The following is a 27,709-nucleotide window of genomic DNA, read 5'->3' as shown; positions in this document are numbered from 1 at the left end:
CATATTCTTTTAAAAACAACAACATTCACAAAATAAAACTGTTTCTCAATATACTACATAAATAGGTAGATAAAGGAATTGGACTTTTACTGGTTAAACACCAGTAGGAGAAAGAGATGAAAAGAAAAGATCTGGAAGATCAAAGGTAAGTATTTTTATATCATCTGAAATTTTTCATTATAAAAACATTCATGTGTTTCATAAAATGATCTAATTCTAATCATAAACTTGGACACAGTGCCTTGTTTTTTTTTTTTTTAATTGTCTGTAGCTAAAATTTAAAAAGAACTGAAGAACACTGCCAGGTACAGTGGTACACGTCTGCACTCCCAGCACTCTGACAGTAAGACAAGAGGAGCACAAGTTCAAGACCACCTGGGCAACTTACCAACTTTCTGAAACTCTGTGTCAAAATAAAGAACTCCAGAAGTGTTACGGATATGCTAGGAACTTAGCTCAGTATGAAGGCCCTGGGTTCAACTCCCAACACCCCCCAAAAAAGGAAAAGGAAATTGGTTGTTTTCAACACTATTTCAAGCAAGAACTGTTCTTGGAAGTGTTAAATGGCAATACAAACAGTTTTTCAAAGAACAGAACTAGGACATCATAATGCTCACATACCACTGAGTGCTCCAACTGCTCCAAAATTTAAGGATTTTCCATCCATTATGCTGGCGTCACACTCAATTTCCCCTAGGAGGTTCAGATTAGATCCCATTCCTGCATTTGTGAAAGGAGAATCCTAAAAGACGAAAATGAAATTTGAAATATCATTAGCTTTTTTTAAAAATGTCAATTTTTCATAAATTCTCCCAAAAGCTAGGTGAAAAAATACTTCTATACCTATTGTATGATACCAGTACTACCTTGACACCAAAACACAACATATGAGAAAAAAAAAAAAAAACTACAGACCAACATACTTTGCAAATATTAAGACAAAAATCAGAGAAAAACCAGCACACCAAAGTCATCACAACATGAAAAGGGTCCCAAGTGATGAACAAGAGGGCTCTAAAAAACCAGGGTTGGTTTAGCACCTAAAAAAAAAACAAACAAACAAACAATGTAGCACACGTTTATAAAGGAAAAATGCATGATGACATTAGACACAGAATAAAAGCATTTGACAATAGTCTCAACATTTATGGAAAAATAGTCCCTAAACTAGAAATAGAAAATAGCTTCTTTAGCTAGGCTCAGTAACACACAACTGTTACCCTAGCTACTTGGGAAGCTGAGGCAGGAGGCTCACCAGTGTAAGATCAATCTGGCAACATAGCAAACACAGTAAGACCTCCACATTGAAAAGAAATGGAGGGGGAGGTGTTGGGAGATGTAGCTCAGTGTAAAGAGCTTGCCTAGCATGCACAAGGCCCTGAGTTCAATCCACAGTACCACCAGAAAAACAAATAAAACAAATGGAGAGGGCAAGGAATAGAAAGAAAGAGAAGAGGAAAGATGAAGAGACTTCATCAAAACTAAAAACTTAAAAATGAACAAACATTAAAAACTTGTTGCCAGTGTGCAAATTGTAACCCTAATTTAGGAGACTGAGGCCAAAGGACCACTGCAAATTCAAGGCCAGTCTGGATTACAGAGTGAGATCCTGTCTCAAAAAAAAAAAAAACAAATTAAGACTTCTGTGTTTCAAAGGACAGCATTAAAAAGTAGGGAAAAAACAACAGAATGAGCAAAACAAGTTTATGTAAAGCAACTTTCTTCAGAATATATAAAAAAATTTCTACTCTAAAATAAAGACTATTTAAAAGTGGGCAAAGAATATAAATTAGGATTTCTCCAAAGTAGATACACAGTCAATAAGCACATGAAAAGATGCTCATTGTCATCGGTCATCAGGAAGAGGCAAATTGAAACCACAATGAAATACTACTTCACACCCACAATAATGACTATAATTAGATAACAACAATTGTTGGCAAGGGTATAGGGAAATTAGAACCCTTATACATTTGAGAGAGGGTGTAAACCAATGCAGCCAGCTTGGAAAACATCTGGCGGATCCTTGAAAATAAGTTAAACAGAGTCAACAATTTGACCCAGCAATTCCATCTATAATTACATACATACCAAGTCTTGCTACTTGAGATTATATTAGATTTGATTTCCAGCCAGGGAATATAGGGAAATGTAAGTATCTTCTAATAAAAATAACAATCATAGAGACACAACCCCAAAATTTGACTTTACAAATGAGACAATCAGGCATAGTGTTACACACCCTTAATCCCAGCAGTCAGGAGGCTGAAGCGGGAAGGTTCCACAGCTTCAAGGCCACTCTGAGCTATCTAGTGAATTTAAGGGCAGCTTAAACTACAAAGTGAGACCTTGTTTCAAAAAACAAAACAACAGGGGGCTGGGGATTTAGCTCAGCGGCATAAGCACCTGCCTTGCAAACAGGCAGCCGTGAGTTCGATCCCTGGTACCAATAAAAATGAAAAAGACAAAAAAAAAAAAAAAAAAAACTAATAAGGAGTTAGTTTAGATTGAATATTTCTTAAAGCAACTGTGTAGCTCCAAAATAACAAGTAATAACTGGTGTGGTGCTGCACACCTATTATCTCAGCACTGGAGGGAGAAAGACTGCCACAAATGTGAGGCCAGTCTGGATCACATAAAATCAGGGTAGACCCAAGCTACATAAAAGAACCTTTCTCAAAACAACCACCAAATAAACAAACAACCCAAGTAATATATTTAATATTAGTAACTCTATCCCACATTTCAAAAAGCTAAGCCCATCCTGAAATCTGGAGGCATTCTAAGGTAAACCAGTATTACCAAGAAAATCAGGACAATTCTGTATCAATTTAAAGATTCACATCCACAAACTTCCTCAGTTTCCTAGATTTCTACCAAAACTTCCTTAGTTTCCTAGATTTCTACCAGATCCAACAAAAACTAGCCATAACAGTTAGGCCATTTCTAACCATGTAACTAAAAGTTGAACAAAGGGTCAGATTTGAGATCAGGGTTAAAAATAAAGTCAGATAAAAAATAACAAAAACTATGTATAAATAAATAGAACATGAATGTCTCAGAAAATAAATACTGTGAGAATTCAAAAGGAAAGAGCCCAATGTGAAATGAAGACATTAAGAATAGGCTTCATGGAGACTTAAAATGAAAGCCCCAGGAAGACTCCTGTCAGACTGGCTCAGCCAGAACCTCCCTCACACCCCCGCCACACCCCCATGTTGCCTCTTTCTAACTTCCCATCCACTGATCCTTGGCTATAAAAAAAAAAAACCCACTTGGTCCCCACTGTATTCAAAGCTGAGCCAAGTTTCAGTCCCTCACTATAAAACACAGCAACAGTCCCTATACCTATTACAACAGGGTCTTCTCAAACAAATCCTGTTCATCTTTGTCAGGCATCAGGAACAATCTTTTTTTTAAAGTTAATCATTAGGGAAATACAAATTTAAATCACCAGATAATATTGTGTAACTACTAACGTGGCTAAAATTAAAGACAATGACAATTCTGACGACTGGCAAGCACGTGGAGCAACTTCAACCCCATACACTGCTGGCAAGAAGGCAAATGAAAAATTATTTTGTGGTTTTTGTTACAGTTAAAACATCTTCTTACCACAGACCCAGCAATTCTATTCCTAAGTATTCACCCAAGAGAAACTAAAGCATATGTCTACATAAAGCTTTATAGTCAAGGCAAGTGTGGTGGTATACACTTGTAATTCCAGTATGAAAGAAACTTTCTAGTTCCACCTACACAATTTTACAAAACCTTGTCTCAAAAAATAAAAAGGGCTGGGGCTGTAGCTCAGTGACAAAGTGTCACTGGGTTCAAGACCCAGTACCATTTTTAAAAATGATTTACTATATATTTAAAAGCTCTTATCAGCTTTATTCACATCAGCCAAAAACTGACAATGATTCAAATACCCTTCAATTAGTAAATGATAAACAAATTTTGATATATTCATATAATATAAAAGAAAACAGTAATAAATCAAACTAACTCTTAATACACCCAACAATATAGGTAAATCTCAAAAGTAGTATTCTAAGTGAAAGAAGCCAGTTGCAAGAAGACTACAAATTATATGATTCTGCACACAGGAAAAATCTCAAAAAGCAGACCTACAAATCTAAAAAAAGCAGATTATGGTGCCAATAACTGCAGGTATACAGGAGGCAGGAGGATCATGAGTTGCAGGCCGCTTCATCAACTATTGAGATTGTCTCAAAATAAAAAAGGGCTGAGGATGGAGACCAGTGGTAGAGCATTTGTTAAGTATGTGCAAGGCTCCACCCTTGTTCTAGAGGGAGAAAAGGCAGACTGGCTGTTAAGTGCCACTGAGGGAAGAGGTAGGTAATATGAGAAAATCTCTAGGTGATAGAAATGTTAAATATCATGATTGTATTGGTTGTTACCTAATTGTATTCATTTGTCAAAATTCATCAAATTGTATACTTAAAATTGGTGAATTCTATTAAGTAAATTACATTTCAGTGTAGCTGACAAAAAAAGTAACATTATTTCTTGGCATAAACTAACTACCATATGAACTATTCTCTTATAAATAACACATATAAGTTTTTTAATGGTCATTTGTTGATTCTGTCATGTGATATTTTAACTGTCAGGGATTAATAATCATTATGTTCCTTTTAAAGTTTGTCTGGCCCTGTTCTTCCCTGTTCAAAAAGGCTACAATGGTTTCCAGTCAGACTTAGAACAAACTCCAAAACCCTCATTTCCAGGGTTTACAAGGACCTTTCTGGTTGAACTCCTGGCCCCAATTTGCTCTTTCTGTCTTTCCTCTCCCTCTCTGCCCAGAACTACAATTCTTTGGTCACAGAAAAAGCTTCAACCTCAGGATCTTTGCATTTGTTATTCACATCCTTGGAAATGCTAAGCACAGCAAGCAGTTCTAGAGAAGAAAGAGGACCAATAAAGACCGTATGCAAACACATATGTACTCATATGTATAAATGATGCCCCATGGTGACAAGTTAATGTAAAGAAAACTGAAAAGGAATAAAGCACAGTGGGATATTATTCTCTCTAAACACAGCCCTTCCCCCCATTTGTAGAGGGTTTTCTCCTCCATTCTGTTCATGTCCCTCTCTGATGACACTTTACAAAGACTCTCTCTCCTCTTACAAAGAGTAGCATTTTCCTAATATTCCCCAATTACTCTTCTTTCCCTTACTTTCTTTTATAGCACTTTTTACTACCTGGTGTTATATATACCATTTTTGGTTGTCTAATTCTCATTATAGGACCTAAGTCCCGTAAGTATAAAACTTTTTCTTTTTAGGTATAGTATCTCAATGTCTAAAACAATGGTTGGCACATGGGAGTAATCAATAAATATTTGAAGAATGAATAAATAGCAATGAATTGTGACTAGATATAAACCGAATGATTGACTACTGTAAACCATAATCCCTTAAACCAGCTGATACTCAACTAGTTTTTACAGGATATACTATAGAGAAATGCCAGGAAAATGTAATGCAGTGTTAAGAATCCAGTCTTTTCTTGATTAAAAATGAGAAACAAGCCAGGGATTTAGCTCAGTGGCATAAACGCCTGCCTGGCAAGCGCAAGGTAATGAGTTCAATCCCCCGTACCAAAAAAAAAAAAAAAAAAAAAAAAGAAAAGAAAACATGAGAAACAAGAAGAAAGAAAAACAGCTCAAACAAAAATAGTTTCAATTTCTAAAGATGAAATTTTTAAATCAAAATATATTTGTAAGCTTACTAACAACTTTTAAGAAATAGATCCTTTTGACTGATTAACACAGCAAGAGAGGGAGGGAAGCTCTCTAAGGAGACCCAGGAGCAACTCTCCCACCATGACATGAAAACTCTTTTGTCTTATTGAAATTTGGAAACACCATGCCAACAAAAAGATCTGCAAAGAATTACGCTCTCACTATAAACCACAACCTGTATTACCCATTTCATGTTCTTTGCTGAAAGCATAAAAATAAGAGCTGTTTGCAAGGCCATGGGGTATACTGCACCTCTGGGGATCTATTATGCAACCTATACTAACAGCTCTTACAGATGCAAACAATTTAGTTTTCAAAATGCTGTACAAAAACGAGACTGGCACATTATAAAATCATTTTTATATAAAATGATTTATGTTTGTCCAATTTCCAATCTCCTTTAAGGAGAAGCTAGACATTAACAGGAAATTACTAATATCTTAGTGTTCATAACCTGTCACTCAAGTGTAAATTCAACGAACACATCTTCAGATGAATGAAATTAGGAGGATGTACAGTAAAATAATTTACTAAAAGAATGTTATCAAAATTATTTTAATTAGTGCTTCCACTGGCAAACAGTTTTATTTATCTACAATGACAAGAAAGGGGGAAAACAGCCTTTGAAAAAACTCCCTTCAATCCTTTTTAAATAAGAATAATAAGGGGTGCAGATGTAGCTCAGTGGCAGAACACTTGCTAAGCATGTGCAGGACACTGGGTTTAATCCCCAGCACCACAAAAAAAAAAAAAAAAAAAGGCAATAAAAACAAGATGTTTACTCCATATCAATATAGCCCTTTTCAAATTAACACTAGAAAAATGCAAAACAAAAAAAAAATGCAGTCTACCTATCTCACTTAACACTGTCCTACAGATTTACTAATTCCCTTGCTATCTCATCAATTCTCATTATGTATGAGATGAACAGGTCAATAAAACTGAGTAACTGACCAAAAGAATCAAATAGGGATTTTTGTCATTGTTCGGCAGTCAATTAAACTGGAATTTTCAAGAATTAAATGGTTGAAAGATTTCCAATTTAGATTTCTCTTTGGTGATATAGGGTAAGATTAATTCATTCGACAAATATTTATTGGGCACCAACATGCCAAGCAAATCTTTTCTGTAAAGAGCCACATATATTAAATAATTCAGGTCTTGTGGACCATGCCTGGGCTTCAACTTCTCAACTCTGCCATTATAGTACAAAAACACCTACAAATGAATATGTGTGTCTGTGTTCCACCCAAAATTTATTTTAGGCACTGTGGTGGTGAATTGATTAATTGTCAATGTGAGTGGGAACACCCAGCTGAATTGAGTCAGCATAGTTCTGGGTATGGAAGACCCACTTTTAAAGAGATTGTTTATTTGTTTTGAAATTTTTTACCATTGTTTCTATTGATTTCTTTGTCCAAAGAAAGAGAGAAAGAAAGAAAAGAAAGAGAAGGAAGGTAGGAAGGAAGCTGTGTCAGAATGGTATAAAATGAGAAATGAGAACCGGAGGAAAGAATTTCAGCTGATCTTCCTTGCAATTGCTTTTTAGCAATGAATTTGGGCTGTTTTTCTTTAAAAGAGCTTTGGTTGTTTTCCTCCTTCAGAACTTCAACCCTCATCTTCATCTTAGGATTGTCTTCTGGCTTCCAATATAAATAACCTCAGCCTTTTGACACAAATCCTTCGGCCCTTTGGGGCAGACACTTTGGCTTCCAGCACTGGTCCTTAGGCCATTCCAGCACAGATCCTTTGGTCTCCCAGCAAGGATCCTTTGGCCTCCTGATACAGTTTTGCATGACACACTGCTGCGAGCTCCAACCCCTCACACATGGATCTTTCGGGTCTCCAACACCAAGACAGGCATTTTTCAAGTGTTTTGTACTCTTCTACATCTCACTCTAGTAAGCACTGACTAATGCAGATACTGAAATTCAAATTTCATATAATTTTCTGGTGTCATGAAATATTAACTTTTCTTTTGATTTTTGTTTCAATCATTTTAAAGAGTGAAAACCATTAATAGTTTACAGGTCATTCAAAAACAGACAGAAGACCCATTTGGCTTTCTGGATGCAGTCTGGCCGACCTAAAACCTCAGAGCTACGGTAGTGAATAAAACAGAAAAATGTCTTTGCCTACAATAATCTGCACTTCTATCTAAGAGACAGCAGATATTAAGAAATACAAGGATTGGAGAATAGCTGAGTGGTAGAGCTTACCATGCAAAAGGTCCTAGGATTCAATTTCCAGCACTAAACAAGAAAGGAGAAGAAGAAGAGGAGGAGGAAAACTACTGATACCCCTCAGTATCTGAGGAGGACTGGTTTCAAGATTCCCTCACCATACTAAAATCCATGCATGCTCAAGTCCTTTATAGAAAAAGGAATAGAATTTAAATATAACCTATGCACATCATCCAAAATATTTCAAATTACCTCAGATTACTTATGTAGTAGGTAAATGTATAAATACTTGTTACACTATTGTTTAAGATATAACAAGGAAAAAAGTCTGTACCTATTCAATATAGATGGAATTTTTGTATGTGTGGAATATGTTCTATCTACAATTGGTTGAATGCAAGGATGTGGAAGCCATGGATATAGAGGCTGACTGTAAAATTAGATGGCATATTAAACATTAATATGACAATGAAAAAAGGAACAGGACAGAAGACAGTTCATGGAAGGTTATAAAGGGAAGAGAACACAATGGGGGCACTTACAATGTTTCTTTGGACATAATTTCAGATTTATAGAAAAGTACAGCAGTCTAGTATCCAGAATATATAAAGAACTTCAACTTTAACAATAATCATCCCCCAAAAAAACCCAATTTTAAAAATGGGCACAGAACCCAAGCATGGATGTACATAACTGTAATCCCAGCACTCGGGAGGCTGAGGAAGAAGGACTGCCATGAGTTCAACGCCAGCCTGGGCAACATAGTGAATTCAAGGCCACTTGAACTACACAGCAGGTCCCTGTCTCAAAATAACCCCCCACCAAAAAAGCAAAATAAAGGTGGTGTGGGGTGGTGTGGTGGTGCACAGCTATAATTCCAGCACTCTAAGAGGAGAAGATAGGAGGATTCCAAAACCAAGTCCAGCCTGGGCAACTTAGCAACTTAGTGAGACCCTATCTCAAAACTGAAAAAAAATAATAGGCCTGGGATGGTAGTTCACAGTGAAAGGCCTAGGTTCAGCATCCAGAACTGTGCGCCCAAGTGGAGGAGAGGGCAAAGGACTTAAAGAGAAACAAATACACATTTCTACATATAAAATATGTAATGGCCAACAAGCATATAAAAATATGTTCAAAGTCAAGTGTGGTGGCACATGTTTATAATTCCAGTACTCCTGGGAGGCAGAGACAGGAAGACAAGTATGAAGCCAGTACAGCAACTTAGTAACACCTTGCCTCAAAATGAAAAAGTTTTTTTTTAAAGTGAGGATATAATTCAGTATGAAGTCCCTGGGGTTAATCCCTAGTACTACTTTAAAAAAAAAAAGTTCCTCCTTAAGAGAAATGGAATTCAACCACAAAGAGATGTCAGTTCTCACTCATCATTATGTCCATAATGACAAAAAATAGTAACAAAGTTAGGGAACACAGAGAATTTATAATATTCTCACGATGTTGGTGGGAATATAAAATGGTTCACTGATTTACTGTGGAAAAATAATTTGGTGGTTCCACAAAAAGTTAAGCAGAATTACCACACAACACAGCAATTTCACCTGTAGCTATGTACTCTAGAGACTTGAAAATAAATATCCAAACACATATAAAGGAATGTTCATAGCAACACTATTCACAGTAGCCAAAAGGTGGAAACAACCCAAATGTCCATCTGTGGATGAGTGGATAAATGCATTGTGGTATATACCTGAGTAATGCTGAATGCTCCACCTCTAGATAAAGAAATAAGTATGGATACATGCTACCATATCAACAAGACACCACAATATTACACTAAGTGAAAAAGATAACATCAAGGTACGGTTCTATTTACATGAAATGTACTTAACAGTTAAAACCATGAACAGCAGATACAATATAAAAGTGAGTAACAGCAGCTATGAGGTTCTCTTTGGAGAGATAAAAATATCTGAAACAATCTAGAGATAGTGGTTACCCAACACTAAATATTTTAATTCCACTGAGTTACAAGTTTCAAAAATTAATTTTATATTATATAATCTTCACCTCAAACAAACAAGAGAGCACAAAAAGAATGCATATGATGTGATTCCATTTATACAAAGAACTGGAACAGGCAGATTAATTAATGTATGGGAACACAGTCAAAATGAGTGTGTTCTGGGAAAGAATCAATAAATGATAATGCCCATTCTTCTACGCCTACAGATTATGATCTGGGTCATGTAAATTGAAGCTGAAGAATCTTGTCTGTCTTTTTAATAAGCTTTGCAAATGATTCTGATCCAACTGGACTGTGATCCTTACTTGGAGAAAATGCAGCTTAAATGATCTCTACCAACTCCTAACTTTACTCTCTTCTCCATTTACCTCATCTTCAGGACACTTATAAAGGTACCTATCAGCACTAGCACAAAGGAAACAGTGAAATCAACAAAAGAACTATGAGAAGCTATAAAAGCTAACTGCTCTGGGGCCAGGATTTACCTTTGAGTGGAGAAAAATTATGAGTATAAAAAAATGAAGTGCAAGTCATTGACAATGGACACAGAAAGCTTTCGGGGTAATCATCACAGATACCTCCACAAATAATATGTGTAAATCAAGAATTTATCTTTTTATGTTTTCTGCTAAGTAATGGAATCAATATAAGGTAAATGATGTTGAAAATTAAACATTTTTTAGGAAGCTAACAGAACGAAGGCTGGAAATGACTGCAACATGCTTGGATTTATGGTCCAAGGACATTTTCACCACAAATACTAAAAACAGTATGTTACTCCTGGGACTAGAATTAAGTAAAGGAACAATTTGGCTCAAGCTTATTTGGCTCTAAAGTATTTTAATCTGCTTTTACTCCAGCTCAAAACACTGGAGTGATATACTTTGGTGTTGGTTCAAATTGCTTCAATGAGAAATTCCTTGAAAACCCTTTAGTTTAACTTGAAATTCATTTTAATAATAAACTAATACTGAAATCCAATTTCTATTTTAAACACTAAATGAAAGCACATTCCAGTTTTCCCCTTAGTGTTGGTAGAAATACTGTTACAACAATTTTGCAGCCATTCCTGCATCAAAAGTAACGTCCAATGATCCATTCATTTCCTTGGTCCTCACAAGACAAAATTAACATCTCTGCCCAAGACTTATTTTCAGCTATACCTTAAACTGAAATATTGTGTTAGTTACACTCAAAAGCTTCCACACACTGGAGCCAGCTGTCACTCAGCCCTAGCAGACTGAGTTGCTTTTTTTTTTTTTTTTTAAGAGAAGTTAGAAATCTAGCTTTTTAAATAAATTTCTTGATTTTTAAATATTGACAACAAATTCCAACTTTCAGAAACTATTGTATGGGCCAATCAACACACATCTCTGAATTGTCTTTTGCAACCTCTGGTCTGAATCATTTTGTAAATGTTAAGGTCTCAAACTTCTGCAGATGAAAAATCTGAACTTTGGTAAGTCTTTAGCTTTCTGCACAACCCAAACATCAGAAAAAGTAGTTCTTTGACACAAACACTAGTCTTAAAACAAATCATGATTTCATCATTATTCTTATTTGAATATTTAAAACAATGGATACATACAGCTATGTAAAACAGAAACATGGTAATAAATAGAGAGGTAAAAAGTCATTTAACATATGTTGCAATCTAACCCCATGTAAACTCACCTCGACCAAGATCAACCAGGTTAGTAGTCAGAAATGACCACATTTCCCTGACTCTAACAAATGTAATTATTAATACATTTTTTGCTTCCCCAAAATGAGCCAGCTGAGCTTTCTACACAAAATATATAGGAAAAAGAATAGGCCCAGGGATTCAGCTCAGCAGCACAGTGCTTGCCTGGCAAGCATAAGGTCCTAAGTTCTATTCCCAGTACCCCCCACCCAAAAAAAAAAAAAAAAAAAAAAAAAGAATGATGACACTGTCATGGTATTATTTTCCAATACCATTAGTTTGGACAGTTTCACCTATAACTTTACCCAATGGTGAACTGTCTTTATCAAGATGATCACAGAAAGTAAGTCATTGTCTTTGATACTAGTAGTTTGTAATGACAAAAAGATGATGAAGAACACAGAACATACACATAAAGGAGGAGGTAGCAGACACCAATGGTTGGAGAACACAAAAAAGTCAAAGAAATAAGCAATATTTATAGAAATAGAAGAAATTTTAAAAATTATAGAAAAATAAGGTTCTGCCTATGAACCAGAAAACAAGTCCCCACCAACACAACAATTGGTTTATGGCTGTATTTTTTCTTTGGTTTTGTAGTTCTGGGGATTAAACCCAGGTCCTTCACACTAAGCACTAACCTCAGTCCCCAGCTCTCCTGTGTGTGTATATGTGCGTGTGCGTGTGCGTGCGTGTGTGTGTGTGTGTGTGTGTGTGTGTGCGTGTGTGTGTGAACAATGTTTTGTGAAGTCATTAAGTTGCTGAAGCTGGGCCACAACCTGTGATCTCCCTGCTTGAGTCTCCCAGAGTGCTGAGATTATGAGCAAAGCATAGGTCACCCTACATAGCCAACAGTTGGCTCTTATGCTCTCATATGAACTTTAGTGACTTCAAAATCAAGGCAAAAAGGCATATGAAATAAAATAATAAATTTCAACAAAATATGGCATTCAGATGGAAAACATTTACAGGAAGAAAAATCCTCAGGTAACCACAGAAACAGTAACAAGTAAGTGCTCCAGTTTGAATGTGATTTGTGTGTTCTCAAGAATCCACTGTGACTAAATTTTTGGTTTGTGGGGTGACACAACCACTGGGTGGTGGACCCTTTTGGAAGTTTTAGTGAGAGCTCCTTAGGTCATTGGAGTGAACACTCAGAAGGGGATTCTCAGAGTTGCTATAAAAGCCTGAGTTTGGCCCCTCCCAGCTCCCTCTGCTTCCTGGACTGAGATGTGATCATACTCCTACCATTGCCATCTGCCACTTGCCACGTGAGCTCCTACACAAAACTGGGCCAATACACATGCCCTGACAACAAACCTCCAAATTTGTGAGCTAAGTAAACTTTCTAAAGTTTGCTGCCAAGTCAAACATGGTGGCAATTTCAGCCTGTAATTCCAGCCCTCAGGTGGCTGAGGCAGGAGGATCACAAATTGAGGCCAGCCAGCCTGGGATACATAGCGAGTTCAAGACCAGCCTGGAATACATAATGAGACCCTGTCTCTAAGTAAATTAACAAATAAATAAAGTTAGTTTCCTCAAGTATTTCATTATAATAACAAAAAGCTGACTAATGCAGGAACCAACTTGGATATTTACTCAAACATCCAAAAACACCGCCATGAGTGGATCTGGGAACAGCCCCTCCATTCTGTTCTCTTAGTTTGCCTGTTCACCATTTCTCTGCAACTTTTTAGACGGAGATGTACTTGAAAAATCTACCAATTATACTGCCCTTTGTTCAGTTCTAAATAAACAATGTAAAAAGGGTAAAACCTGAAAAAGTTTCTTTATTATTAGTGAGTTTTATTTAACAGTGTTAACCTCATTTTCCAGGACTAAATAACTAGAAAATGTGAATAATGACAGAGATCTGCAACATGGAAGTCTCAAAAGAATTATGAATTTCTCTGAAGTTTTGGTACAGGATTGATCTAAAAAAAATTTATTATCATAGGAAGAAAACAAAGTCAAAAAGACACCAGATAGATCATGCAGTTTAATACCCAACTGGCAAGTGGTTGTGAACTATTTGTTAAAATACTTCTAGGGAAGCTATAGCCATATGATATGAGCATATTATATCCAAAAACACAAGAAGTTCCCCTATAGCAGAAGTGATTTACCACGATAACTTTTCTTAAGTTAATGATTATTTATGGAAAGCACTGGATATTTGCATTGAAAACAAAACCCAGAAAGTGTACTTTCATCCATGTGTTATGAAAAAGGCACATGAGGGGGCTGGGGATTTAGCTCAGCGGCATAAGCGCCTGCCTTGCAAGCAGGCAGTCGCGAGTTCGATCCCCGGTACCGATAAAAAAGAAAAAGACAAAAAAAAAAAAAAAAAAGAAAAGAAAAAGGCACATGAAATGATTCCACAATGGTGCTGCCTGTTCTTAAGAGTTACTCTTTAAAACTCAGTCATGCAGGAACATTTTCACCCAAATACTGAACAATTATAAATAATTAAGACATGCTTTACAGAGATATGTACTATTAATTATGTTTGGGTATTTAGCCAATTATTACATTTATGAAGACTAGGAAGTTTAAGAATTAATGGACTTTAACTAATAAAGATCAGCAGAGTTAGCCAGAAAATATTTTTATTAGGCCCAAATGAAGTATCTTTCATTCATTAATATAGAACCACAGGGCATACTTGGAAATCAGAGGCTCAATTATCTAAAAAGGGTTCCTAAGGAAATAAAAAACTTTCCATTTCATTCTGTAACTGCTCCTTAACACTAGACAGAAAGTATTCTTTCTTTCTTTCTTGGCGTTCTCACTTTTCTCTGTTCCTCAGGACATATTTACAGATGCACTGGCTGCTTTACAGACATACTAAAAGTTCTTGCTGTGGTTGATCAAAGTTGGAATGCCTGGGGAAATTACTCAACCTAGACAGCCCGGAATTATATTCAGCCAAGTAGTTACCATGCTCTACTTTTAACATGTGTTAAAGTAATATTTTAGCTATCCTGAATGTAAGTTGAGAGAACATTTGCTTGCGTCACACTCTATGAATACTTAAGTCAAATACAGTATGTGAATACTATGTTTTAGTGTCTATGACAGTTCATTTTTTAACTATTCAATTACACAAAAGAAAACATACTTTGTTTTTTAAAAAAACTTACAGAATAGCATACATACTAAGAAAACTCTTTTAAAGTGCTCAGAGTCTCCTGGAAATGTGAAAAAAATGAAACAAATGTTGATATTTGTTCATTATGTCCATCGTTGATCTGGTATAAAATATGCTACCAAAAAATAAACCCATATTTTTTCTTTAATTTACTACTAAAAATACATTATCTTCAAAAAGCACTGCTTACCTCCTTTCTATTATTAAGCTACATACTTAATAAATGTGATATAATTAAGCAGAAAAAATGACATCACAGCAATTTATTTTCACATTTTTATTTGAAAGCCACAGAACTGCAATACAAAGAGTTACTTGTCAAGCTTAACAAAAATCTCTAAAATAAAATATTGGCTTCAAGAGACTTCCACATCTGAAATAGTTTTAAAGTTTGTTTTAGTTGGATTCTTTATGATGTCCAGGAAGAGGTTAGCACACATGGTACCTGAAATTGTCCTTTCCACATGAGCTACAATAGAAAAGACAAATGTAGCTGTTCACTAGTATGGCCAAATCTGGCAGCCACTTACATTTCCCTTCAACCTAAATAACTGTTCCTTTTAACTATGCTGACAATAATATGAAAATATCACTCAAAAAGATCCTAACAGACCATGGAATTACAATCATTTAAACCATCTTTCTATCATATGAAATGGTCAGGATGGGTACTGTTAACTTTTAAGTCCTCTAGTAAGTATGCTTCTTTTTATTAAAAAGACTTCCACTCACTAGAAAATGTTAACATCTGCACCAGAGGGAAACATAAATGACTTCCCCACTCAGCATTTTCCATGAAGCCTAACATGTTCCAGTGTTGATACCCTGGGCTTACATATCATGAGCTGTCAGAAATCATGTGCATCATGTAGGAAGCTGGGTCCTGAAAGTGAAAACTCCTTGGTAGTGAGAATGGCCAAAGAACTTTTATCAACTGGGATGTCTAGAACTCAATTTTAAATTGTTTCCTAATAATTATACACAATTCTTCATTATTCTAACATATGGTAAAGTCAGCCACCATCGTAAAACTTGGGTGGATGGAAGAATGACCAGATGGAGAAATATACAAACACAAATAATAGAAAAACTTTAAGAAAGTATTTTGTTCTACTGTGAAGATCTTGATGAGATTATTAAAAACTTTTCTTAAGATTTTCTTCCTCATTTTTTCCAGATTCTGAATAAAAACTCAGATTTGAGAGATGAGCAAAACTTAAAAATCAAAAGGTAGTCTGGAGGCTGGGGATTTCGCTCAGCGGCATAAGCACCTGCCTTGCAAGCAGGTGGTCGTGTGTTCGATCCCCGGTACCGATTAAAAAAAAAAATTTTTAAAAAAGGTAGTCTGTAAACACCATTATATCAGTCCATAATTTGCTGAACACAAAAATCTTCTTAGTCTAGTTATTTCATTACCAAGAGCAAAAAAATAACAAAAAAAGAGTTGTTAAGACTATAAAACTGATGTTTCATGTGACATAGAGTCAAACAAACACAAATACAAAGAGAATGATTTGAAAACTCACAACAGGGGCTGGGGATTTAGCTCAGCAGCATAAGCGCCTGCCTTGCAAGCAGGCAGTTGTGAGTTCGATCCTTGGTACTGATAAAAAAGAAAAAGACCAAAAAAAAAAAAAAAAGTCACATTATAAACCCTACGACAAACCAACAAATCTAAATAAGTCCCTTTTGTGTAGTATCACTACAAATACAGGACTAAACAATGGTTTACACTGAAAAGTCCAAAAGTCTGAATGGCTTCCACACAGTCAAAACACAAGATTATCACCACCTATATAATACTACTATCTTTTGCTTTAAACAACTCAAACTAAATTCCAAAATGTAATATATTCTTGAAAGTAATAACTCCCAGAGTAAATAAAAGTTCACACAGAAAGCTACCTGCTCCTTAGGAAATACTAAGTCTGATCTTAGACTAACTCTCCTAACACATACAGCCAAGATGAATACATCTCATGAAGCCCACATAGTTCATCAAGAAAGGGCTGGAAAAGACTGCAGTAACTTTATCTGCCCATCAGCAAAAAGAAAAGCATGGCAAGCTCTGTACTTGAATGTTTTCACTTGGTCAAAAACTAACACAGGGTTTTGGCGCAGTGCAAAATTATTATGAAATATAGTAATTGATTCAATTTTCCCTTTAGTCTTGAAAAACAAAAACGAAAAAAACTCAATGCTTTTCCACAAAGTGGGTACTTTGTGCTAGAAAGCACATTTCATTTCTAAGGTGTTAGAAAAAGAACAGATGTATCTAACATGAAAACACAACCCAGTAAGTTACAGGTTGTCCCTTAGTACTAAAAGCAAGAATCAGCATCAGTACTCAGGAAAAAAAAGTGTTTTAAAAGAGTGTAACTTACTTTTACTGTCCCAGGCTAACTAGCTCTGTCTGGTGCGTCTCTGTCTGCATATGGCCACCCACAGCCTGTCTTCTAATTAAACCAGTGCTCTAGGAGCAGAATAAGCAAACAAGTTGCCTCCCATCTGTTTACAGCTCTTCAGGACACATTTCCCTTGGTCAGAAGGTGGAAATTCTTGGGAGAGGTGATTTTCTCTGCCTCTTCACAAGAAGAACATGAGTACTTGGCTGGATGCAACTCCATGAAGTGTAACTGTGTGTGTACACCTCAAAAAATGAAACAAAAATGCGGAGAAACATAAAGACTCCATACACAGCTGAAGCACCACTGGAAATACTGCTCAACAGGCAGACAAATAGGGTATCTGAAATAACCAACAACATGAAGTTTTTTAAAAAACAAAAAAGAGCATCTAAAGTCAAAACTCAAATTTCATGTAACGAAAACGTTGTAAGTACTAAAATAGAAAAAGGCAAACTTTCTTTTTTTTTTTTTTTTTGTCTTTTTCATTTTTATAGGTATCGGGGATTGAACTCACGACCGCCTGCTTACAAGGCAGGTGCTTATGCCGCTGAGCTAAATCCCCAGCCCCGAAAAAGGCAAACTTTCTACTTCACATGCACAAAGGTAGGACTGCCACCCTATTACAAATACGTAAAAGATACTATCAGTAGAAGAGAACACTGAGACTTTCAAGGATGTCTGACCTAAAATTAGATTCATCAACCGTATTACAATTTGTGGGCAGTTACATACAGCAAAGCTAAATCTAAAATGTGTTGAGCCCTGTGAGGTGGAGGGGAGGGAGCAAGGGACCTCTGAAATACTCGGCAGCTCTCTGATTAAGAAAAGATAATTTCTGCAAATAAAAGCTATGCGGTAGAATGGACATACTTGTTTATTTATGTAATTTTTTAACTTCCCAAATAAACAGAAATAACCTTAACACAGATGCCCCCTCTTCACTGCAATTCAAACCAAACTAAAGGAAGGCAGGGAACAGAAAAAGTATAAAGGATCTGCTCCCAGAGGAATTCACAATCAAATCTGCTTTAAGGTTGGTGTGGGAAAGAAGAGCCTTATCAGCCCTCCTCAACAAGCCCTTCCGTAGTATGATCATATGCCAGCAGCAAGGCACACAATTGACATGACAATTAAGCATTTCAAGGTCTGCCAGGGTATATCTATTACCCTGAGACACATAGAAAATTGTAGACACAAGTACAAATCCCAGATGAGGAGTGTGATCAATTCCCGCAACTGAACAGAGGACTGGGCTGGAGCCCACCTACAATGGACTATTCAACAGTGATCAATTTTCTAAAGATTCTGCATTACAGAAATACAAGTGGAGCTGGCTGTGCATACAAGAGAATACAGTGGTACAAACAAATATATAGCAATACTGTATTTAAAAATATAAATACACAATATGCAAATACCTATATTCTTTCTCTTATACCCCAAAATATCAGCCATCTGGATATTGCTTCTTTTTTTTTTTTTTTTTTTTTTTTTTTGTCTTTTTCATTTTTATTGGTACCGGGGATCGAACTCACGACCGCCTGCTTGCAAGGCAGGTGCTTATGCCCCTGAGCTAAATCCCCAGCCCCTGGATATTGCTTCTTAAAGGTCATTTCTTAAGAGTTCATAAGCAAGCAATGTATCAGTTATCCAAAGATCCAAAGACAATGGATGGATTGGGCTGGGGATTTAGCTCAGCGGCATAAGTACCTGCCTTGCAAAGCGCGTGATCATGAGTTCAACCCCTGGTACCAATTAAAAAAAAAAAAAAAAAAAGACAATGGATGCAGAATGATAAAAGACTGTATACCCAATGTAATCAGCTCTATAAACACAAAAGCCATAAATCAGTTTCAACCTTGAATTACGGTGTTTCCTGACCACAAGAAGGCTTAAAGGATGAATCAAGTCAATCAATATAAGTTCAACAAATCTCCTTTTGGTGTTTTATTTGTCTGTAGTACTAAGGATAGAACCTAGGACTTTGTACATGCTAAGCATGTACACTACACATGAGCTACATCTTCAGCCCAACATTTTTTTTGTCTTTTTCATTTTGAACCTATTTAGCAAAGTAGCTTGTGAAATATGCCTTTCACTATAGGAAATGTAACATCTAGTCCTATCATTTAGCGTGCAGATTTTTATCATAATAACCAGTTTAAAAAGAACTGACCAAACTGTCTCAAAGGTTACAACAAGAACTTCAAAATTTCTTCCAGACTCATCAGTTTTCTCACACAAAATTACAAAAAACCTTCCAAAAGTCTGCCATTCATATTTCCTCATTATTTTTTATTAAGTCTTTTTAAACCACACATTATTACTTTTAGAAAAATACTGATGTACAAAAATAGTTTCAGTATTTTGAATGGTTTACTGTCAATCCAAACTCAAGAAACCCCTTCTACTTCAGGACAAACCTAACCAAAATATTGGCATCATGACTCACCTAGATTCATATCCAATTTCCTCAAAGAAATTCACATTGGAAACTGTACCATGTGAAATATGCAATTATTACAGTCTAGAATTTTAAATCTGCCGTCACTATCTAAACCAAAATTATTATACAAAAACAGTCAAGAAATCAGCACATTCCAAATGTGCAGTCCCAGATGTGAAGACCAAGTTGTTTACAACATTAGTCTTCTGTTGAGGAAACCACAGTTGAACCACCCAATTAATAGAATTCACTTCCTCATCTATAATAGGTATAGAAGGCAACAGACCCACCTTCCCTCCCAAACCTTAAAGGGAGAAGTTGATCGGATTAATAGGTTTGGATTATTAATGGCTTGGTCTACCCTGTTTTATCTAAATGAAGAAAACACCCCGTCTGGTGTACAGAAGTGGTAGTCTTAAGACAAAAATGGGCATGTGGACAGAAAAATGATCACTGATTTCTAAGGAAAGCCAAAAGTATGTGTCCAATGAGCCAGCATAAATTTTACATGAGAACTTCCTTTGGTTTTACCTTGTATCTTCCTCCTGTACTGCATCAAATTAAGATCAGTTTATTCTTCACTATTTGGGAATATACAACTTAACATATTTTATTTTTTAATACAAGGCTAGATATCCTTTCTAGCCAATAAAGACCATTAAATCACATCAGTTATTTCAACCCACAATTGGCAATGTTCAAGGGATTCACACCAATTTTGGTATAAAATTAATAAAACAAGCAAATTTAAATAGTATTATTTCTTAATCAAAAGTATAGCCCCCCCCCCGAAAAGTATAGCCCAAAGTCAAATGTGAAATGTATGATGACTACGTAAATCTAATCAATAATTAAGACAAGACTTAATAGATCAAAATTAAAGATAGGTAATTAACTCTCAAACACAAAATAGCACTTTTCAGAAGGCTAAAAGGATTTACTCTTATTTCTTATATTCTTTAAAGTACGTATTAGAATCCAGTTTTCTTGTACCTTTCCACTGTCCCACTATCACAGCATTTCTTCAACTGAACTCTTCAAATGAAAACTATCTTGTTTATTAAACAGATCAACTCAAATCATGTAAGGCAACAGAAACTATATAGGGCACTGTACAAGCAGACCTCCAATATAATTAAGATTCTCTCAGTATAATTATCAAAATTCTTCCAGTTAGTATAGACTTGGCCTTTGACTACTAACCTTTATGTTTCAATCTAAGATACCATAGAAAAAATAAATTGTGAAAAATAATCAATTGAAATTCTTCCCCTACTGATAAAAATTAAACAATGAGGGAGTACACTAACCTCATTAGGAACTATCCTATGCTACTTCATCCATATGACTTATTTCAATCAAAAACAACCACATTTTTTTTAAATTCATTAACTGCACTCTCAAAAAATACACTGTAACTCCTACTTACTTAATCACAGTACTCCTTATTCTAAAATGTATTTTTAAGTATAAATCGGTAATCCCTTTAAAATGAAAACAATCCAATAATCAACATAATATGATTTGAGAAAATTCATTAACTTTACTCAATTTTTTCTTCATAGTTGCCATGGCAGTATACCCCCAGTCATCAATTCACCCTCTTTGCCAGACCCATACTAACTGTACCTAAAATCATCTCAGGATTTCATCTTTTGTGCAGAGAAGAGTACTTTTCAACTAATGATTGAAGTAGGTTAGATAAAGCCCTCCTTATGTGTGCTCTGAGTAAAGGGAAGACTTGGAAGTTCATCAAATATCTTTCTAGATGTGAATACACCTGTGTATCTAGCATTCTTGGAAGGCTGAGGCAAGACAATCACAAGTCTGAGAATAGCCTGAGTAATTCGGTAATTTAGTGAGAGCATCTCAAAATAAAAAATAAAAAAAGGGCTCAAGGTGTACCTCAGTGAGAAAGCCCTGGGTTCAAATCCAAGTACCAGAAAAAAAAAAAAAACCTTGCTTATTCTTTCTTCTTTAACTGTTCTTTTTTTATCCACATTATATAATTAATCTTTGACACTGCAAAACTTATAATCAATACTTAGTATAAATATTTTTCTCATAGCTATCACTTTCAAATTACTTTGTAACTGTAATAACTGCTAAGTTATAGAGTACTTACTCACTACATACAGATTGGCATGTGTTAACCTTCATAACTCTGTGAAGTATGAATTATTATTATCCTCATAAAAAAATAAGGAAACCGAGTCAAGGACAGACTATAATGCACCCAAAAACATGTCTAGTGATTAGTACAGCTGCCATAAGACGCATCAGTCACAACAGTCAGGCACCACAATCCGCATGTTAGATGTTCCAAGGACCAAACTACGATAGTACCAATGCCCGCCCACCTCACCAGTTCACCTGCCTTAACATTAGGATCAAGTTCAAGGTGCTACTAAAAGAGATTAAAATCTACATACACAGCAGTGTTCAAAGTGCCACACCCCAATACATAGAAAACATGACTAAGCAACTTCTACAGGAAAAAAACATATAAATAATACTCTGATATAAAAGCCTACACAAAGAACCTCCATTCAGTCAAACTTGTAAACTCTATAACCTCCCTCACCTTCATCACTGTTTTATCTTCAAGCCTTACAAATTCTCAAATACTCTTCTTAACCAGAAAAATACTTGTCCACATTAATCTTGTCAACTAACTGATACCAATCTATCTTCTCCAAGTTGGAGTCTTCCAAAGGTCTCAGCAGCCCCTGAACAAACTTATCAAAGTTACACATTAAAAGAAATGAGAGACCCTCAATTCAATATTACAGAGAATTATAGCAAACTTGAGAATCTTCTCACTCAATTCCTCAATGTCTTGATGTGCTACACACATGAACCAATTTCCCAAGATGAATGTAACTATTCTGTATTATAAACATATACCATACCAATACAAATTTTTAGGAAACACCCACCTGTTGACAAGCCCAGCAATCAAACTGGAGCAAGGGCACCCCTAAAATACAGCTTCAGTGTAGGTATTCAACTGTTAGGTTTTTGTGATAAAACTTGTCCTCAAGGTTAAACACTTCTAAACAGTTGGAATTTTTGTTTATTAAACAACAAAGCATGTATCACTTCAGGGGACTCAACTCTTAAAATTTTCCTATTGGAAATAGGAATTCAGGTAGCCAATCACCATCATCTTTTCTATTCACGAATAGAAAAAAGAATTAACTTGTATACATTAATAGAAAAGTTCCCACCAGGGATACAGCTCAGCAGCACAGCACCTGCCTGCCAAGCATATGATCCTAAACTGGATCCCCAGTAGACCGGTAGACAAAACACACACACACACACACACACACACACACACACACACACACACAGAAAAGTTCCCAATGAAAACAACCTAACAATATCACAACCTTCTTCATGTTAATATTGTTGGGAAACACTTTTTATGTAATTTATGGTTGACAAATTCAACGGTTTTATGCCATCTGAGAACAAGGAACATAAATTCTAAAGCATGAACAGAAATGAAATACCTCAAGTTCCACCAGAGCTGCAGTTACTGCATCTGTCGCCAGAGCACCAGCCTGTAGTTTCTCAATTGCCTAAGCAGCCAAGAGAAAAAATTACTCATTGTAAAAAATCACAACTTCTCAAACATACTCATCAACTTTCTCAAGTCTTAAAAAAATTGGAAGAGGGCCAGGAATATAGCTCAGCAGCAAAGCGCCTGCCTGGAAGCACGAGGTCCTAAGTTTGATCCCAGGTACAAAAAAAAAATTGGAGGAGATGTTTCAGTTAGTAAAAATTGATTACTAAGTCTATTCCATGGCTCAAGATATAAGTTATTCAGATTAAAATAAGTAATGTTTACATTAATTAATAACACTCAATATTATTTAAATCAAAAATAAATGGAATCTAACCACTAACTGTCACATGCTAAGAATTTAGTAAGTGAAAGGACTCCACTACTCACAACACAATTCAAAACAGCCACAGAAATTATATGAATTCAGTTTGGTTAAAATAACATGACAATTCATACAATATTGTGACAATTCAGATAACTGAAGCTCAGACTAAGTAAATAATTTCACCACTCTTACTACTCTCCTCTCCTATATCTATAAAAAAAGTATCTGTCAGTCATAGACACACATCAGATAAAAAGATACTTTATTTGATTAAAATATTTTTAACAATATAACTTATTTTCTATCAAGATAAAGAAATAGTCTTTGTAATATAAACTACAGAGAATAAAAGTCCACAAAAACACCTTACCTTTTTGGTCATAAATTAAGGAGAAAAAAAAAAGAAAGAGAAGGAAAACTGATTTCTAAATGAAGTATTAAAAGTACTAAATTACAGCTGGGTATATAGCTCAGGGGCATAGCACCTGGCTGGGCAAGTATGAGGTTGTGAGCTTGATCCTCAGTACCAAAAATAAATAAATAAACAATTGCACTCCAAATTAATTAGCAAAGAGAAAATTGAAAAACTAAGAATTATACCTTTCACTTAATGTTTAAGAATCTAATTCACTACATAAATTGAGGAGACTGATACAGTTCAAATGTATTAAATTTCTATGACAATTGCATAAAAGTAAAACATTTCAGATATCAAAAACTTTATACCTTAAAAAAATATAAAGCAGCTTTGAGAAGTTTTAGCTTTATTATTGTGAAAAAAATTCTTAAAACAAAATATTATTATGTACTTGTGGGATTATATTCATAAGGAAAAGCCCCAGTCTCAAGTATAATCTTCCTTTTAAATAGGATGCTTGTATAAATAAAAAAGCAGAGACCCATGTTTAATTAATGTACAATTAACATTTTACTGGCATAAGCATTAATGGAAGGTGGGATTAAAACAAAAAACCGTATTTCTTCTAAGTCCATTCTGTCCATTAAGTATTCAACAATTTAGCAAAACTCAAAAACCAAAGGGGAATATAACTGAGCACAAGAGCAAGCTAAACTCAATAATGACAATGACTTTGCTATGATACAAAAAGCATGATGAAAGCAGAAGGATAAAGTTCAAGATAATCTAGGAAAAGCACACATTTGAATTATTTTATGGGTTTTTTTTTCCTTCATGGAAAGACACTGGCTGTATTTAGGCAGTTTTTTTTCTATTGCTATAGAGTCCAATGCCTTTGCAAAGATTAACATAGATGATAGATATGCCCAATATCCCAAAAGTACCAACTTTAACATGAAGATGGAGAGAAAAGGACTAAGCATCATTCAGAGAATTTAAAACATAACAAAGTCAAATTAGCCCTGACAAACATGAGCATAACTGTGGTCTAAACCAAAAGCTGTTCTACAAAATGAACCTTAAAATTTCGAATGTCAAAGTAAAATTGCTGAATGTTGCAAACTGAAACATTTATATCATACACATTCTGTTCATACCTTCTGACAAGCTCGTTTGCATACATGTTTATATTCTTTAGCTTTGGACTCAGAATGATAACCTGCACCTATAGTAGAAAAATAAAAATAAAGTGTTAGTTATCACTAAACTAGAAAATACCTTGCCTACAAAAGTAGTACATACAAACTGAAGTGGTCTCCAGGAAAACAAAACTATTGTCCTAGCTGTACAGTCTTTAAAAATCTCATAGCTCCTTTCTCCACCATAATCTTTCTAGTACCATACCATATCTCCTGTTCAGAAACACTTTTTCTAATTTGTGCCGGTACTGTTCAGACAATTGAATGCAGATGTCTTGTGCTCTGGGTGAATGATTTGGGGATGACAAAATACAATGCATATATCATTGTTGCCCCCTGACTGAGGTTATGAAATTTTTAGTTTTTTTTTTTTTTCTCCTTGAAATAAAATGGATTCAGAAATAAATAAATAAATAAATAAAGTTCAAAAAATCTTAAAAAAAAAAAACAAAAACTTTATCTGGGCCAGGGATTTAGCTCAGTGGAACAGTGCTTGCCTGGTAAGTATGAGGTTCTGAGTTCAATTTCCAGTTTAAAAAAAAAAAACACTTTCCCCACCAGCAGCCCTAGAAATATAGTTCACGTCCCCAAAGAAACTACACCAAGGTTACCCTCCCTCCTTCTCTCAAACACTTCACTCCAGAAATTGAAATTGATAATCCAAGGAGATGTTAGCAATAAAATCTCTTCAAATTCCTCTCTGGTGAACATTAGCATGCCTCTCCATTTGGAAAACTGTTAACTCAGAATCCAGAATTTTGGTCTGTCCTTTTCTGAAAAAGATTTGCCTCCACAAAGGAGATTATATTTCCAAAGGAAGGAGGCTTGCCCTGAAGACCCTTTATCTGTCTTATCAGTATACAGGACAGACCATATCAAATCCTTGTCCAGAGATTGCCACTGAAAGTCGCATCTTCCAGTAACCATTATCTGGGACACTTTCTGTGCCTAACAAGACACAACATCTGTTCACAGTACATTTCCTCCCCTTCCCCTTGTATAACCAGTCCACCTCTTGCCCCAGAGCCTGAAGTCTCTATTTCTTTCTGCAGCACAAAAAGCTACTTGATGCTTCAGCCATTAGGCTCTTTATGCCTCATAATTTGAGCATGGCTCCTTTTGCACCTTAATAAATGTGCTGGATTTTTTCTTTCTGTTAATACATTATCAGTTCCTTTCACAGACAAGAATGGTTGAAACTAAAACAGGGACTTAAGAACCTGGACCTGGCTGTGGAGAAAAGAAAGCAGGATAAAGCTTGGCTCATTTGCCCTCACTTTATATCTGACTCCTGCTCAGCACTGCATGTAGACATGTTAATCACTTAAGGAATGTGTGTCTAAAAACTGATAAAATGCCAGGTGTGGTAGTACATGCCTGAAATCCCAGCAGTGGGAGGCTGAGGCAAAAGATTGCCAAGTTCAAGGACAGCCTGGGCTGCATAGTAAGACCCTGTCTCAACCAAAAGATAAATAAACAAGTAAATAATTAGTAATACAAAATTTACTTGCCTAAAATTTACCTTATTTCTTTTACTTCAAGATTGAGGACAATAACCTCCAATTTCTATACATCCTAGCTGGTAGTCTCCAGTACTGTCCTAAACCTGCAGTCACTTCAGAATTCGGAGGAGCAGGGCCTTCCTCTCCCCAAACAGATGCAGTCATCCCACCAGAAGGACCTCCTCCTCCAGTGTGAAAAGGATTTTCTGCAACCACCTCAAGAGTCACCAGGCAATGTGGACAATGATCCACCAGACCAGTAGTGGTGAACCTATGGCATGCATGTTATTAGTTTTTAAGACAAAAGATGTTAATACCCAAGTTGCTTTTTCTAAACTAAAACCTCAGTATTCTGGTTTAATTGCAGTGTGTGCACTTTGCAATAAATGAGTTAGTTTTGGGTTGCAGTTTGGGCGCTCATCTCCAACAGGTTTGCCATCATGCACCAGACCATGACCTGACCAGGATCACCTGCTCTGCCAGCCATGCAAACAACCCAGTTATGTCACTCCCCCAATCCCTATCTTGTTCCTCTTCTCCAGAAAAATCTCTACATTGTTTATCAGTCTCTGAAAGGTAATCCTGGACCTCTTCATCTGTCCTTGTCTGTGTGGCTTGCAAATTAAAGCTTCTTTGATGCCCATCACCACTGCTTGGCTCTTTGTCAGGTTCCCAGAGCCAGAGCTTTGTCCTAAAACTTCAGTGACAAAACTTTAGAGGATTTCCACAGTGGTTGCACCAGTTCACGCTCCGACCAACAGTAGAGAAGGGTTCCTTTTTCCTCACAGCCCCGCAAGCATGGTTATTAGTTGTTTTCTTGATAATAGTCATTGTTTCTGAAGTGGGATGGAGTCTCAGTATGGTTTTGAGTTTCTCAAATGACCAGTGATGTTGAATAGTTTTTCATATATTTATTTGCCATTTGTACTTCTTTTGAGAAATGTCTGTTGGTCTCAGATGCCCATTTTTAGACTGACTGATTTTGGAATGTTTGATTTTTTTTCAATTCTTTATATGAATTAATATTAGTCCTTTGCCTGAAGAACAGCTCGCATAAATTTTTTCCTAGTCTGTGAGTTGTCTTTTCACTCTGTTGGTAATTTGCTATGCAAAAGCTTTTCAATAAAA

At 35.8% G+C, this 27,709-nt stretch overlaps 1 protein-coding gene across 12 annotated transcripts in view; it reads right to left on the bottom strand.

Annotated features, from left to right (window-relative positions):
• Tasp1 (taspase 1) overlaps positions 1 to 27,709 on the bottom strand; it is a 262,482-nt gene that overhangs the window by 224,221 nt on the left and 10,552 nt on the right. For 11 of the 12 annotated variants that reach the window (XM_063248678.1, XM_063248683.1, XM_063248686.1 and 8 more), the window contains 3 exons: positions 25,038 to 25,105; positions 23,142 to 23,210; positions 622 to 742 (listed from right to left, as the gene is read on the bottom strand). In XM_063248678.1, the coding sequence (XP_063104748.1) occupies positions 622 to 742; positions 23,142 to 23,210; positions 25,038 to 25,105 (258 nt within the window). The remainder of the gene's footprint in view (positions 1 to 621; positions 743 to 23,141; positions 23,211 to 25,037; positions 25,106 to 27,709) is intronic. The other variant, XM_063248681.1, reaches the window with a different exon arrangement.

Source organism: Cavia porcellus, unplaced genomic scaffold (assembly GCF_034190915.1).
Source record: "Cavia porcellus strain 051 isolate PalLab524CR breed Dunkin Hartley unplaced genomic scaffold, mCavPor4.1 scaffold_5, whole genome shotgun sequence".
Lineage (NCBI taxonomy): Eukaryota > Metazoa > Chordata > Mammalia > Rodentia > Caviidae > Cavia > Cavia porcellus.
Note: the sequence above shows the minus strand (reverse complement) of the source record. Positions and strands in the feature narration are given on the sequence as shown.